The sequence below is a fragment of the Drosophila bipectinata genome, chromosome 3R (genome assembly GCF_030179905.1).
Source record: "Drosophila bipectinata strain 14024-0381.07 chromosome 3R, DbipHiC1v2, whole genome shotgun sequence".
Lineage (NCBI taxonomy): Eukaryota > Metazoa > Arthropoda > Insecta > Diptera > Drosophilidae > Drosophila > Drosophila bipectinata.
This window is the reverse complement of record NC_091739.1, coordinates 29,035,997-29,051,580: the sequence shown is the minus strand read 5'-3', so window position 1 is coordinate 29,051,580 and position 15,584 is coordinate 29,035,997. Positions and strand designations below refer to the sequence as shown.

General features: G+C 40.2%; 2 protein-coding genes across 10 annotated transcripts in view; one reads left to right on the top strand and one right to left on the bottom strand.

The window, feature by feature from the left end:
* pum (pumilio) overlaps positions 1–15,584 on the top strand; it is a 161,911-nt gene that overhangs the window by 52,748 nt on the left and 93,579 nt on the right. The gene's annotated exons all lie outside the window — the stretch shown is intronic.
* Positions 3,725–5,230, bottom strand: LOC108119741 (uncharacterized). The gene is made up of 2 exons (XM_017233064.3): positions 4,942–5,230; positions 3,725–4,877 (listed from the first exon to the last, which is right to left on the bottom strand). The coding sequence occupies exons 1-2, from the start codon at positions 5,052–5,054 to the stop codon at positions 3,725–3,727; spliced, it is 1,266 nt and encodes a 421-aa protein (XP_017088553.2). The 5' UTR covers positions 5,055–5,230.

Here is a 15,584-nt window from a genome sequence, read left to right as displayed (position 1 = left end):
ATCGAAAAAAGACGATCCGGGAATTCGGCTATAACATTTTTGTTATGTAATATTTTTTTATGAAAAAATTTAATTAAGTACCCAGAAACATGAACTAAACAATGTCGGTAAAACATTTTTCATAAATATTTTCTATGGTGTCAAAAAAAAATCGATAAAAATCCATATTTTTGCGCGGTACAACTGTATATAACCCCTTAATGGGGCAGTGTCGGGAGGAGGGCGGAGGGCAAGCAGAAGTAGGAAGCTTATGTGATATGGCATTCTGCGAACGATAATCATAATCCACAAACTGTTGTTGCAACTGTCACTGCATCGCACAGAGACACACTCACATTTATTTATATTTTTCCGGCCAAGCTGGCGTTGCAAGTAGCGGCGGCATCATCATCATTATCATCATATGCGTTGCATCTGCGGCAATGCAGTGGCATAAAGTAGTTCTCCATCTGTTCCGAGGTCCCCCAATGACAAAACCACACAGAACTCGTTCATTTTAATTGTTATCATGAAACTGTGACTTTAATGTTTGTGGCTTTAAGGAAAATCTTTAAAAATAATTTTTCTATAAATTTGTAGTCCTATCTCAACCTTAATAATCACTAATTGATTTTGTAGACCATATTTTTGTTGTCCAGTGTATATATATATGCGTGGGTGTGTTTGACCGCGCAAGTGTGACACAGAATGTGTAATTTGCACTTAATTGTCACAAATAAGCGAAAGGAATTTGTAATTTCCATTTTTACAATTCACAATCCTCAATGGAATTGCCCCATGTGTTGTCCCTCCTCCTCCCCGGGTTTTTAGCTCTTTGGGGCGTGATTAGTTTAGTTTCCATTACGAGGAGAGGCTTGGCCCAATTTTCTCGGGCATTTAATTAGCATTTTGTAATACATTCGTCGTAATGCCCTCGAGTATTTTGCTTCTCGTTTTTTTCACATTTTAATTAAATTGCTTGACTGTCCAGTGGTTGGTCGTATGATTACACGATTGCATCGGCAAACGAAAGGAGGGAAAGGGTGTGAGGATGAATGGTTGTGCTTTTCATGCAAATGATGTATGGATGAGCTATGAGTGGGTTATGGTAGGATCTACTATACTGGAGTAGGTAGAATTTATAATAAAGACTCTTATATAAAAGTTTAAAAAAGAGTAGACGTAGAAAGTTACTTAATTTCTGAAAAAATAACACCCATGTTCTTCAAAATGGCAATGTGAGAATAAATTGTTGTGGAATGACTATATTTTTCTGTTCGCTTTAGTGGGTGTTGACTGCTTTTCCACCTTTTTGTCCCCCGTCCATGCGAATGTGTTTATCGCCGACACTTAACCCATTTAATCCTGCTCCTGTGGGTTAAACCCACACAGTCCCTCGACCACACCCAGCAAATGGAGAAAAGTGCTAAAGTTCGCCCCATAGATTCTCCTGGGAATTGATGAACATGCGAAAGAAATACTTCTATATACATACATGTACATATATGCGTGTCTGATGTTTGTGTTTGCTTATATCTAACAAATGGCTGTCCCATTGAGTGGATGATGACGGGGCAAAACTATCTGCACCCTCCTGCATGTCGGTTGTGCAGCCATATTTAATTGCCACAAATTAATTAAATTAATGAATTGTTTGGCGAGAAGATTTCCAGTCATTTGTCTCAAAATTAGCCAAGCCAGAAGAGTTTACCCCCCCAGCCATGACACATGGTTTTCCTTTCATCTAATGATGTGTATGAGTGTGTGGCCCGAACTCCCATACTTTTCTTTAGGATTGTTTTCTCAGCTGAATTGGAAAATTAATTTATCCTTGGAAATATAAAACTTTTATTAGGCATATAAAGCTGATGGAAATTTCAGTCTCTAAAGGGAATGAGAAGAGTTTTCCAGACCAGATATGAGCATTTCCTTTCTGTATGTGTTGTGGCAATTTTATGTCACTTTCATTAAAAACAAAAACACAAAAAAAAAAAAAAAGGGAAATGGAACGTTTACTCCTGCTGCTGTTTGCATGGGTGTGTTTGTTGGCAGATAAACTTGTCATTTCAGCCAAACGAATCGGATATGGTGTGGAATATTGGTCATTCTGATGGCTCTGTTGTCCATTATTTCGAGAAAATCAATTACGTCAATGGCGAAATAAAAAAAATGTTTGCAAAAAATACAGTCATCATAAAAACGCGTTTATTGTTTGCGATTTATGTGAAGCCAATTTGGGTGGAAAATTTATGTTTTCAATTATTAATTTATAATCGTTTTTCAAGGATATCTTTAGGAAACTACTGCGTTTAGGGCAGTGGAGTTTAAATCCTTTAAAAACATATTGGCTCATGACCTTTGCCAACGATTTATTCATGACCATATAACAAAACCATCGATCATTGCGCAGGCTCAACTCAAACGACTTTAATCGCAGATACATTTATATATTATGACATCAGCCCCCCATCAGACCCACGCCCCATAAATCTTTCGTCCCCCCGCCTCCTTCGTCCTGGTTCACTTGTTGCCTTGCCAAGACTCCTTTCTCCTCTCCCGTTGCCAGTGCCATCTGTTGGGGGTCATAAACATGGCGCCTCTATGCCAAGGCTCCTGCTCCTCATCTGGGGTCGTATTCGTGCCCCGGATTCCATTCCATGGAAAGACATTCGCTGTCGTTGGCTAAACAATAAATGTCATATGGTTGGCACATCAACACTTTATGTGCTTCGCTAGCCTGTCCTTTCCAAAAAATGTCCTTTCCTCCATCTTGGACTTTTCTCAACCCACTCGTCCGCCCTCCACTGCCCTCCGTGATGTGGGACAAGCAAATGAAAATCTTTACACGCTTTTAATTTCTTTGCTCCTGGGAGTATCCTGCAAATGCCTTTACACATTACACTTTTGTTCATTCCTGTCATTCCTCGAATTTTTATGGCCCAAATGAAATAAAAATATGACCATCAGAAAATTAAGAATGTGAGCTAGAGATGAATAGAGTCAGTCTGTTGATATTTGTTCTTATCCTTTTCTTTGGATTTTGAATATTTAAGAATATTTATTGTTTATTGTTTACATTTATTTTTGAATATTTCATCAGAAATTTCTTCTAATATGCAACATATCCATAAGACTTGTTTCATTTAAACCAATTTCTGTATTTTATGGCTTCAACTTGCCCAAATGAGTCGTTAATTTTGGCTTTTCATGGCCTGCGTCCTGAACATCGACCTTTCTATTACATTTCTACTGCTTCTCGGCAGCGTTAGTTTTCCTTTCAGGGCCGGGCCTCTTTTATTGTAATTTTGTGGCCTTTAATTGAATTTTATTAGCATTTGTACTTATTATTTGCCGAGCTAGGCGAGCTAGTCCTTATTCCCCTCACAGCCGACCATTTAATTGGACATTTTATTTGTTGGCTTCGTGGGGGAGAAGTTGGGAGGTTTCGGGTTTCCTTTTATGGGGTAGTTCCCTGAAAACCCCCATTCCTAAGATCTGTTCTATTATGGTTTGTGTACTCATCTAATGGGTGTATATTTTAGTTAAGGAAAAGCTACATAGCAGTCTTTCAAATTGTTAATAATATTTTGTTATTTCTGTCTTTTCAGGTAAGGCCCTTTTTGGCATTTTGTTAATTATTTGGTTTGGTAAGGAAATCAACTTTTATTTCTAAAATATTTTCACATTTAAATATAAATAATCACCTAAATAGAAGTCGAGTAAAGGATTTGGTTGAATGTTAGGCTTAAGTTCGATATCGTTTCGTTCTAATGTGATTTTTACGTTTCTTTCGAGTGATTAGCTTTACGTATCGTATCTTTGTTCGTCCTCGGGATCTGACAGGCCTCGCTTTGTTGGGTCCTTTTGAGGAAGTGGGAAATGGATGAGCAGTCGTAGGTCTGGACCAACTATTGCCCGTAGCAGTGGTTGGTGATGGATGCCAAGATTGGGACATAAAGCCATTGGAATTCCCATATGGATCATAGCTTCCTACGCCACTAAATCCAGATCCTGGACTATTCACATCCTCTAAAAACTCTTCCATTGTGGGTATCGTTGGGGAAATGCTATTATCCTGGCCACTGAAAGCCACCGCGTTATCATAGCCCTGGGCATTGTCCTGATCCACTTCATCCGATCCAGTGGGGTAGTACCCGCCATATTTTTGTGGAGTGCTCATCATCATCACTTCCTCGTAATCTTCACCGAGAGGTTCATCCTGGTAATCGTCAAAGTTTTCAGATAGATCCTCGTCCTGGTAATAAGTGGGCTTGCTCTGATAGCGATTTGAATAATCCTTGCTGGGTATTTTGTATTTTTTGGAACCCGACTTCTTCCGCTTGCGTCGTCCTCCGAATTTCGAGAGATACTCCCTCTGCAAGGCTTCCAGGAAATTTTGGTTCAACAATGAGTTATTTTCCAACTGATTATCTTCCGTGGAATTATCCTCTTCATCTGATTGATGAGGTGCGAAAATTTGTTCCAACAATTGTTGCTGTTTCTGGCTGGAGGCGGATTTGAAGAGCTGGGGAGGCCGAGCTGTCGTTGTGGTTGTTGTAGCACTCGATAGAGAGGACACGGCCTGGTTATAATTATCGAATAATGCGGGCCCATAGTTTGGCGCCAAACTTGTGGGCGTTGGCATTAGTGTGGGCGTGGCTGCCGTAGCCATTAGCTGCATTAAATTCGGCGACATCGGTCCCGAGCCGCCCACTGCCGTTGTATAGCCCAATAGTTGAACATGAGGTTTCCCCGGAAGCTTCGGATAGAGCGATGCTATCGTTGTGGGTGGCGGCGCAGGAGCTGGATGAATGGGCATTTTCCGAGGATACTTGTAAACGTTGTGGAAGTGTGTGTGCTGGCGTACTACCTCCGGCATGTGGAGGCGTATGTGGACTCTGTAAAGAGGATTTAAAATTTCATAAAATTATGAATCTATTGAAGAGCTAACTTGAAGCTCACCTCTCTCCGCTGCTGCCGCCGCCAGGAACGGCCAGACAATCCTCGAAGTTCAATTGCAACAGGCTCCATGTGCTCAAGATGATGATCCAAGGCTTCAGGATATCCAAATCCATGGCTCCATAACTTATGTTTGCGCTGGCTGTCGACCGACTTGTGACGCATCTCTCTGGTCACTCGCCCACTTTTATTGCCTCTGCCACCCGGACCAGATTCAATTTCATCTTCGCTGCTCACTGAACAGAAAAGATGCAAGAATGGGTGGTGTTGAGCCGGAGAAAGGAAGGGGCTGCAGTGGGGTGGGTGGGCAGTGAAGGTGCCCAGATGTGAGATGCAACATCTCAACCTCACGTTTCCAATTGCGATTTCCATCTGCTCCATGGCTTCCAATTTGTAGTGGCGTCTCTGTTTGGCCTTCTCGGCCATATATCTCTTTGTGCTGGTCTTTGATATTCGATAGGTTTGAAAGGCGAGCGACAGAAAATCAACGGAAAAAGAGGAAAAACTACAGGCGGATTTCCATGGAAAGCCCCAGTCAAGTGTGGTTGGAAAAGCGGCGCATGCGTAGCGTTTTCAATTTCAATTTTCATCAGTTTGCGTTTTGTTTACGCACTTTGCAGAATGACTTTGTTTTGAGATACACATCTCTTTCTTTCTTTCAACACTATTTGGTTGATCAACTTTAAGGACTTGCACTACATGTCCTTGAATTGAAATTAAAGAAACCTCCTCAATACTCAGTGATGTCCTTTTTCCCACACTCTCTATCACTTCTTTTTCTGGGGATTCTGTTCGGTTGTTGTCGAGTGACAGCGACTGTGGGGGAAAGTCTTACTTAACCTTGGTTAAGTGCCAAAAATACTTGGTAAGCTAAACGCAGCTAAACAGAAAATGCAGCCAAGTAACTTCCAAGCCACTAACTGCAGATGAAAAGTGGCAAAGTGGGAGGCGAAATCTCAGCTAAGAGGAAGGACCAGAGCTGGGGAAAATGATGTGTCCTTTCCTTCCACCCACATTAGCCTTTTTGGCAGCAAAAGCATCAGTAGCACCAGCACCAGCAGCAGCAGCGACAACGAGAAGTCAATGAAAGTGTTTTCGTTCAAGGATAACCACAAACTTTTCCATCCCTTGGCCCAAAATGGTCCTAAGCTGCTTAGCTGAATTTAACATTTAAGATAGGAAAAGGGCAAAAAACCAAACTGAAAGGTTCTCAGGTCGTCTAGCCGCAGTCTGTTTCGAGTTTATTGCTCCTCGTTTATATTGGTTAAGAAAAGTTAAGTAAACTAAAAAAATAAATGCGATGAGAGGCGAAAGAAAGAAAAATATAATAAGCGTTCAATGGCTTTTTGCACTTACATCATCCATAATAGTTGCCGGCATTCGGGTAATCATCTCTCGCAATGACGATGATAATGACGATAATGCGTGAAAAAGCCAGCAGCAAACTACTAAAGTATAGTTGGTAGTAACAACCCATCAAGCTAACAACCTAGCACCCAAACAACCAGTCAACCAGCCAACCACAAAAAACCGACAATCATCCACCGTTAAATGCAAGCTTAGAACTTGAAAAGTATGATGGAAAAAATAGGAAAGGAACTATTAGGAAGATTTAAGTACTCTTATAATACAAGGAGAAAAAGGGGCAATTTTTTAAAATTAATATATTATTTTTAAGAGTTGAAAAACAGTCAACCATACCCTTTTATAAAGTAGTACCCTGTGGATAAAAATAATATAACGATTACTGAGTGCGAAGAGCAGCGTAAAGATTAACAAGTCATGATTATTAGTTTGAAGAGAGTCATAAAATGGGAGCCAGTCTACTAAAAAGTAGAGAATCTTAAGAACTTGAAGAGCAGATTCTTTCTTCTCCAGACCAAGTTCCTCTTGGTTGGAGTATCTCTACCATTCCAGCTGCGTGTCGGTATGGTGACTCCTTGGCTGACCTTTTTTAAGTGGTTTTTGGTCTTAGCCAAAGTTTTTCCGGCATTCGGTCTCTTTCCTCATAGCCATTAACACGTATGTGTTGCTGGTTTGTTGTTATTTTTTTTTATTTTTCCTTCGCTGTCAGAAACATCACGAATTGCCACTCTTGACCCAAGCGTATCTCTTGGAGGCAGGATATGAAGATTTTGCCTGTGGCTATGCAACTAGTTGGCATGAGCTATAAAATATAGATCAGGAAAACTGGTTTGAGGATGTAAGAGTTGTTGGTTATAAAATTATTTTAAAACTATAATAAAATATAAAATGAAATAAACGCATATAGTCTATAGTTTTCATAACTCGACCTGGCAACATGTTGCCAATCTGACCTTGGCCTTCACTTTGTCAACATGCTGCGCAGCACAGCAACAAGTTTCTGCGGTCTCTGGCGTATCTTTTGGTATGGTAATGAGAGATGTTGCTTTTGTGTTTCCCCCATATACAATGTATGCTGCTACCAATGGTTGGTTGCTGTCTCGGCTGAAGACCTGGGTCAATGTCTTGCTTTTGACCATATTGTTTCCATTGGGGCGCTGTCTCTATCGCTCGTCCAGTTGTTACGCACTTTGCGTTTAAGCTTAATTGCTGTTTATGCGAGCATTTGCTTTGCCATTATTATAAGTACCATCATCAGATTGTCTCAGTTTTCCATTGGGGTCATTGGCCACTCTGATCGGCCGCTGTGTTATGTATTAAGTTGGTTTTTGCTTTCCACTTCCCTTTCTTTGTGGCTTATTTTTCCCTTTTCCGCTTACCTTTGGCATTCCCATTTAATTGCAATTTGTAGTAGGCTCCCGTGCGTTGACCATTCTTGGGAATCATAAAGTGATGATGTCACGTTTCGGGTGTTAATACCCCTCGCCCTTTGATGTGCCACTTGTGGCTTTTGTTCCATATCCGGTAGCAGTTGTAAACTATCCATTCTTTGTATTCATCGAGTTATCATGGCTCAATTATTTGTGGAAAGTCTGCAACTGCAACATCGACCACTTTAATTGGTCACTACTGCAGTGCATTTAGAACTGTAAAGTGCTTGCTTAACTGTAGTCATTACACCCGAAAAATTGCCGCCATCTCATCTCAATTTGCATAGTGTTTTCAAGCGAACCGGAAAAACTTGATACTGCACTTGATACTTGCCTCTAGCCTGGCAGTGTAATAAGAACCACAAAAAGTGGAAAATGCAAAAGCGAGAAAATCGGAATGAGTGCAGAACTCGAACTCTAACTCTGGAAAAGAAAAATAGAACAGAAAAAGTTTTGGCCACACAGCCAGCCATTTGAATAATTACAATCGATGCCAATAAATTTAAACAAACTTCGGACTCACTTACAAATGGGTTTCAATGGAAATCGTTTCGTTTGATGGCATTAATTTAACAACATTTTTCTTATGTAAACTGGCCTAGAACAGCACATCTTCTTGGCCAGAGTCTTGACTCTCAACTAGTTGGAAGCTCCTTGCCCCACAAATCCCTCCTCTATCGTGTCTGTCGCCACATCTGGGCCTTCTAGCTGTGTGGCTTCCTGGTTCGGGTTTCCTACTTTTTTTTTGGTCTGCCGAGATTTCAAATGGCAGAAAACATGCAAAGACATTATCTCCATGTGTCTGTCTGCAGCTTTTTCCTCGGCTAGTTTTCTTATGCCGATGCTGCTGCAAGCTGCAGAATGTCAGTAAGAAGTAAGAAGATTTTCCATGGAAGATCTGGTTTTTCTCCTGTCTGAATGGATTTCCTTCTCCTCGCTTGGCTTCTTTGGCTTTTTGGGTCAATGGCCAATGGCTTTTATTGACGGCTTTCTAAGTCAAGCCACGCCAGGGTCTGAAAGGCGTCTAGAATGTGCAACAAGTCTCGTATTAGGTTTAATGGTAATTAGCATAATAATTAGATGGCATCGATTTGATTTGATTTTTTGCGTTCATTGCAAGTTCATTGGACGAAATTGCTTCGTTTATGTTTCTCCTTTTTGGTTGGAGACTTTGGCCATAATTATTGGCCGAGAGTGGGGTTGATTCGATCCGGGATGGTTCGTGCCACTAATGTGTATTTGATTAATTGAATTAATCAACTGGCCTGGCCTGACCGGGCTGCGAAGCCCATAAGAATCAATAATGAAGGAAAATAACGAATAAATAAATCTATAAATAAAATTGATGAGGGTCCTCCTTGGGGGTCGGGTGATATAAGACGATGTTTGTGCTAAACTGTTGACACCAGCAATGTTTTTTTGGGTTTTACTGCGCCAGGGAATGGATCAAGTTTAGCGTTAATATTTTTTTGATGGGTTTCTTGACTGGATTACGTCAGCGTTAACGCGAGTTCTAGTTGTTGGAAAATCTTGCGATAAAAGTCATCAAAGAATGATGAGAGGCTGTCGGATTAATGTTTATGGCTCTTGCCGCTCTAATGAACTATAAATTATAGTGATAGAATCCTGAGAATCCTCTATTCCCTGCCAACAGTCATTTCAGACACTATAAGCCCGCACTAACCAAGCAAATTACACGTCCTTTCAACATTAATTAGAAATGTTTGCTAATCTAAACGGAAAGTGGCTAGGACCCACATCCACGCCAATCTAACCGGAAAATGGAAAAAAGAAATGAAAAGCTAAGGTCAACGCCAAATCCCAAAACTGAAACAGAGTTCAGACTGACTGCGGCAATGACTCCCAAACTGTCTGCTTCTATTTTCGTCTGAGTGCCACGCCTCCAAAGCCACACACACACACACTCCCAAACACCCATGATCATACTTAGAACTCACACACAGTGGATAACAATTTGTAAAAACAACACTCGAGTTGAACTTTAAGTAAACATGAAGCGAAAACTACATAAATGAGTTTGCTAAAAACTCTGCACGAAAAGTTGTCCTCTTTCCTATTGCCTCGAAAAAAAAAATTGAACTCAAAGGAAGTTTGAATCTAATGGAAGGTGATGTTTGAATACTCTATCTGAATATATGTAGTTTTGGGGATTTTTTTTTAAGCATGTTTTCATAGAGAGAAAAACATACAGAGTGTATGGGAGTGTAATAATCAATATTAGAATCCTGCTAAAAGTACATATTTAAATATTTATTTAAAAATATACATATGTGAAAGAAAATGGAAATTTTTTAATATTTATTCTTTTTTTCAATATATTTTTTAAAAGTCTAATAATAAATACAAATTAGTAGCTTAAAGAATATTAGCTAAAAAGAAATATAGAGAAATGTAAAGAAATATAGCTAAAGAATATTAAAAATATATTTTTCAAAAAAATTAAAAAGCCTAAACTCTATCTAAACTCTACCTCTTTCTAAAGTCTACCAAGAATATAGAGTAAAATAGTAAGCTACTTGATACCAAATTAATTCTCAGTGTGAATGACACTGCAATGGTTGAATGCTCACTCGGTGTGTGTGTGTGTTGTGGATACTTTTTTTATTTTGTCTGTTTGGGAGTTCTTTGCCAACGCTTCCACATTATTCTCACACTTTTCAGAGTGGACACCGTGGTGGCGGCCGCCCAGAGTTTGGGGAGATGGAGGGAAAACGGAGGCGTGCCGGGGATAGATTGTACTTTTATGCTGTGACACTTTTGTAGACTCACTCAGACCTCAGAAGCAGCAGCCCCTCCCATTTATTTTTTGTATTTTACTTTTTTTTTGCCACAGCACCTAACCAACCACACTCGTGATATCAAAAAACTTTGCCGACATGTAGAAGAAGACCTGATGATAGCACTGATGTGTGAAAAGGGGCGGGGCATTGGGAGGGGGTCGGAGGAGGGCTGACAGAGACAGAGTTGACAACTCTGGTTTGTTTTGGCCGCGCCGCCTCTGGCGATTCCAATTAATGTCTGAAGCGTTTTCACACCGCCACTTCGATTGATGCACACAATATAATTATAATTTATAAATATTTAAGTACTTGGGATGATCGTAAATGTTTAGAGGGAAGGTAAGGGGAGTTCTGGGTAATGATAATTCAACCCTTTTTTCTGATTTCCATTTAAGCTTCAAAATTTTTTAATATTTGTACAAAAAGGCCTGCTTCTTTTTTAGAATATTTTGCTATCAGATCAATCTCAATGACCCCGTCTGAGGTCTCGGGTGTCGGGTCTGGCCATTAGATTTCAAGCACCATTAGGAGGGAGGTGGAAATGCGCACAGTTTCGCTCATTATAATATCGCTGGGAAGTCATCTAATGTGACTTTTTGCGGCACGTTACAGAGAAACGAACTGGAAAATCTGCAATGACGAGGCGACACCGACGGCGCTGGCGACAATTTGATTTCAGGGGGACAGAAACTGGCAGAAAGAGCGACAGAAGCTTTTCAGAGCCTTAATGGGTTAACATTAGGCGACTTGTCGGCGCGGATTTACATGCAAATTGTTAAACTCATTTTGCACGTGTCTGCCAGCCAGCCAGCATACCCAGGGTGAATGTTTGTCTTGTCAGTAATCGTGTCGCAGGCTATTAGGTTAAAACTGGGGAACTGTTGAATGGAATTCGGTAGATTAAAGTGAGAAGAAAATATATATTTTTTTCTTTCCATCCAAAATAATTTTATAGCTTGCAAAAATCCATCATTTATTTCTTAATCAATTTCAATCGAATGACCCGACACCCCATGCCATTTAATTGTAAATATCCACCCTCGCCAAATGAAATTTTCAATCGAGTTACGTTCGGTGGCGGTCTGAACCCCTAATGGACTGTAAATCGAATTTAATGTTTTGCAATTTTGTTCCCTCCCTTGGCTTCTTATTTGTCTTATTTTGCCAAATCATATCAGAATCAATTATAAAACTATTAATGGCCAACCCCAAGGATACACATTCGCCAGTCAGTCGCACGCACCAGGCGGGATGTGCCACCTTTTTTTTTCCCAATACCTCCAATAGACCGATAGTACCCTTGGCCTCCAACTAGACTGCTGGCCATTAAGCTTGTCATCAAACGTTACAAATTAATTACATTCGCAGCAAGAGCGAACTTTTCGCTAAAGGGAAGGCCCTCGCCTCATTTTCGCTGCCATTTTTCCCTCCTGCTTTTTTTTTTGCGGTGTTGGGGTTCCTATTGCCAGTTGTGTGCGCTCCATTAAAACTAAAAAATGCAATTACATATAACGCCTGTGGGGCCTCTAAAGCGAAAGCACCATATACAGTAGCGCAGGAACAGGACCAAGAGCAGGAACACGAGCAGGAGTAGAAACAGGACCAAGGAAAATCCTTGATGAAACAACGTTAGCCATGCGCTCATGGCCATGTCCTTGTCCGGATGATGATTCTCTGGGTTCATTTGTCACAGAGAAAAAATTTTAAACATGTTTTAAAAATGTACAAAATAAAGTTTGACTTGTAAAAACCCAGAAAACACAATACTAACTAAAGTATAAAAGTTTAAATAGTAAAATTTTATAAAATTGTTTTTCTCACTGTATTTACTTAGTTTTCTGTCCGTTATTATTGACATTGCAGAGCAAGTTGTTGCTGGAAATTTATAATTGCATTTGTCAGTTGTTAGTCAGTTGTTAAGTAAAAATATTAATGCACTTTGCGGCCAGGAAATGGAAAACTTTAACAAGCAGCTGCCGAAGAAAATTGTATGAAAACAAACCATATGCTGCCTTAGGAAGTTTGTTGAGCAATTTTAAATATGAAAATAATAAAATTGCAAGCATTAAAATGTAATGAAAATTTTCCAGTTTAATTACCAAAAGTTAGTTGACAACAATGTTTCCTAACAGAGCATGGCATTTCCGAATCTAATCCAGAATAAACCATCCGGGTTACACCAAACTATTTTCCATTTGTGTGGACGGGTGCTCCCCATTGCTTGAATTTTCAAATTCCAACCGACTGATGGATGGAAATCAAACAAAATGTGCATTTTTGCAACGTTTTCTGTTTTTGCAAGAATGCCAGTGATATGGTGGTGGGGTTTCCCTAAAATTGAATGAAAATAACTGACGCTATCTGGGGCGTGTTAGTCCGAAGTTGCAGAGTTGCCAAGTTGCCGGTTCGTTGGCTGCAGCTTTCGAGGCGACACCGCAGATAAGACGCGAGTGACATCCTTGAAGGCGATGACGACACTTTTCCCAGCTTTTCTCCTGTTGCTCCAGAATGTCCCAATCCCCCACCCCGTCGTTTGTGTGTCTGTGTTTTTAGGAGTTTATTATCATTACTCTGCCATATGGTGAAAATATCCCACGAATGTTGGAGCCACAGGCTGACGTCAGCTAGAGGGACGCCACCATATCATCATCATCATTATCACCAGAATTTCCATCATCATTATCATCCTCGTCGTTGTCCTCGCCGTCGCCATGATTGTTGCTCTCTGTTTACACATTCCTACCTACTTTTCCCACTCAACTTTTCCCCAGTCTGGCCCTCATCATCATCATCATCATCAGTGCTATCTGCATAACTTGTTGGGGGGCTGTTGGGGGTTAAGAGGGCGTGGTGGTATTCGGGGTTAACTGCCAGCTTGCGTTTTTCATGGTTTCAAAGCAGTAATCCATCGAAAGTTGAAACTCATTAAAACGAGAAATATATTAAAATTTTTTGTTTTAAATATTTCGTTGCCTACTTTTTGGCGGTTAAAATAGTGATTTTTAAAACTCCAATCTATTCTTGGAACATTATTGGCAGTCTAAGATAAAAAAAGTCCATATATCATTTGACATTTTAATATATTAGAAGTAGAAATGACAGAATATTGTAGAGAATTTTTCAATATCCCTTTCATGATTGTCTACTGTAGCTGGAAATGTTTGCGAACAGAGACAGGAATAGAGATAGTCAGTGCCAACAGGGTTGTCATGTTGTGCACATTTTCTAAAACGTTTTTGTGTAAATGTAGCGAAAATTTCTCACCATCCCCCACCACCCACCAGCAAACCACCTCGGAGCCCTCAAACCATTCGGAGTGCTGCTCTCAAGTCTAGCGCGTGTGTTTTCATAATGCGCCATAAAGTATGCAATGTTATTTTGCGCTTGATGAATTTTTCCACGTTGCGCAGTTTTGCAATAACCACACCAGTACCAACACCACCCACACCCCACGTTGTGTGGGTAATAGTTTAAAGTGGCTTTCATGCTAAAGTGAATTAATGTGGGTACATTGGCCAGGACTAGACTTTTTACAACATCACCACAGGACCAATAATTCTACCGACATAAGAGAAAAGCTAGACAAGTAGGTTGAAATTAACAGACAGAGTAGATTATGAAAAATATAAAATAATTCCCTGTTCAATCGTCGATTAATTAGGTCACAAAACGCATTATAATTAATCAACCATTCCTCACACTAACCCACGACATGGTCCTTTTGTTCTAATTCATTATTCAGAACCACTCGCCACCAACACTACTCGCTCATTATTCATTTACTCTCTCACCTGTTCCTAATCAAGCAAATGCCGCAGATGCCTTTTCAAAGGAGTGCGGTGGAAGGACAGAAACTGGCACTCAATTCCAGCTACGAGCTCTAATTAATTTCTACTCCTGGTATTTACCCCTTTGCTCCTTCTCCCCTTGACTTCCCCCAATATAATAGAAAAAATTCTCTTACTTTCCCCTCCACAATTCAGAGATTTTTTCTTTGGGTTCGGGTGCCGAAGCTTTTAGCATACATATTAGATAGAGTTTACACGTAAACGTACTTCATTATTATCCAGACGAGTGTGTCGCATGCACAAACATGCCCGAAACCGCCAGAGAAAAAGGACTCTAGCATTTCTCCCTTTCTCAGCTGCTGCCCCAGGGAGAGAAAAAAATAAATACATTAAAATGCCAGCGGGTAAAATGAAGATACAAACAAACGCATTAATACGTGACGCTGAAGCATTATTAGAAAATGTGTCTCGATGCTGGTTACTTCTGCTCGGTGCTTCTTCCTCTTACACCCGGCTTCCGGTGCAGGACGAAGCTGTCGAAGGGCGCGGAGAACAGGGTGAGGAAGGAGCAGCCGTGGAAAAAGGAGTGTACGTGCGTCTATGCTGTCGAGTCCATGGCGATATATTTTAGAATTTTCTCCTTATATTTTGTGCCACCAACTCTATGCGGCTTTTGCTTCAAAATGGTTGAAGATTTAGAATATAAATGAAGTATTTAATACATTATATTTTTGAAGAAATATTTAAATTTTTGATTTTCTTAAAACAAAAATATATTCTTACATTTGAAATATAATAGTTTCCACAAAGTTTGCAATAGCAAGACTACCATTTTTATCCAAGCTTCCTGGCTGTCATGTCTGTGGAACGCGTACTTTTAATATGAATTTAGTCCTTTAAGTCTCAACTGTCTGTTCTGTCTCTCTATCGAAATAGAGCCAATCCCTTTGGCAGCCTCTGCCACCCGAAGACCCTTGTCTGGGGCATGTCTTTGTTGCACTTGCGTTTTCGATGGGTTTTTCTTTTCTTTGCGGCAATTTTACTTCGGGGCTTGCCGCACGTTTGTTCAATATGTCAATATTACATGCAGAGTGGAGAATCCCAAGTCTGCCCCCAAACCTTTGACCTCCGGAGCCGCCCACAACACCCCTCTATTTCTGTCTGAGTGGTATTACCACCGATGCACTGACAAAAAGAGGATAACATAAATGATTTGGATAGTGGGTATTTTATTTTTGTTTTTCCTAAAAGAATTGTGATAT

Excerpts from the sequence above, each read along its gene's own strand:
- LOC108119741 (XM_017233064.3), bottom strand. The coding sequence starts at position 5,054 with ATGGATTTGGATATCCTGAAGCCTTGGATCATCATCTTGAGCACATGG. Across the intron at positions 4,878-4,941 it reads GGCGGCAGCAGCGGAGAGAG|AGTCCACATACGCCTCCACA; the intron begins GTGAGCTTCAAG and ends TCCTCTTTACAG.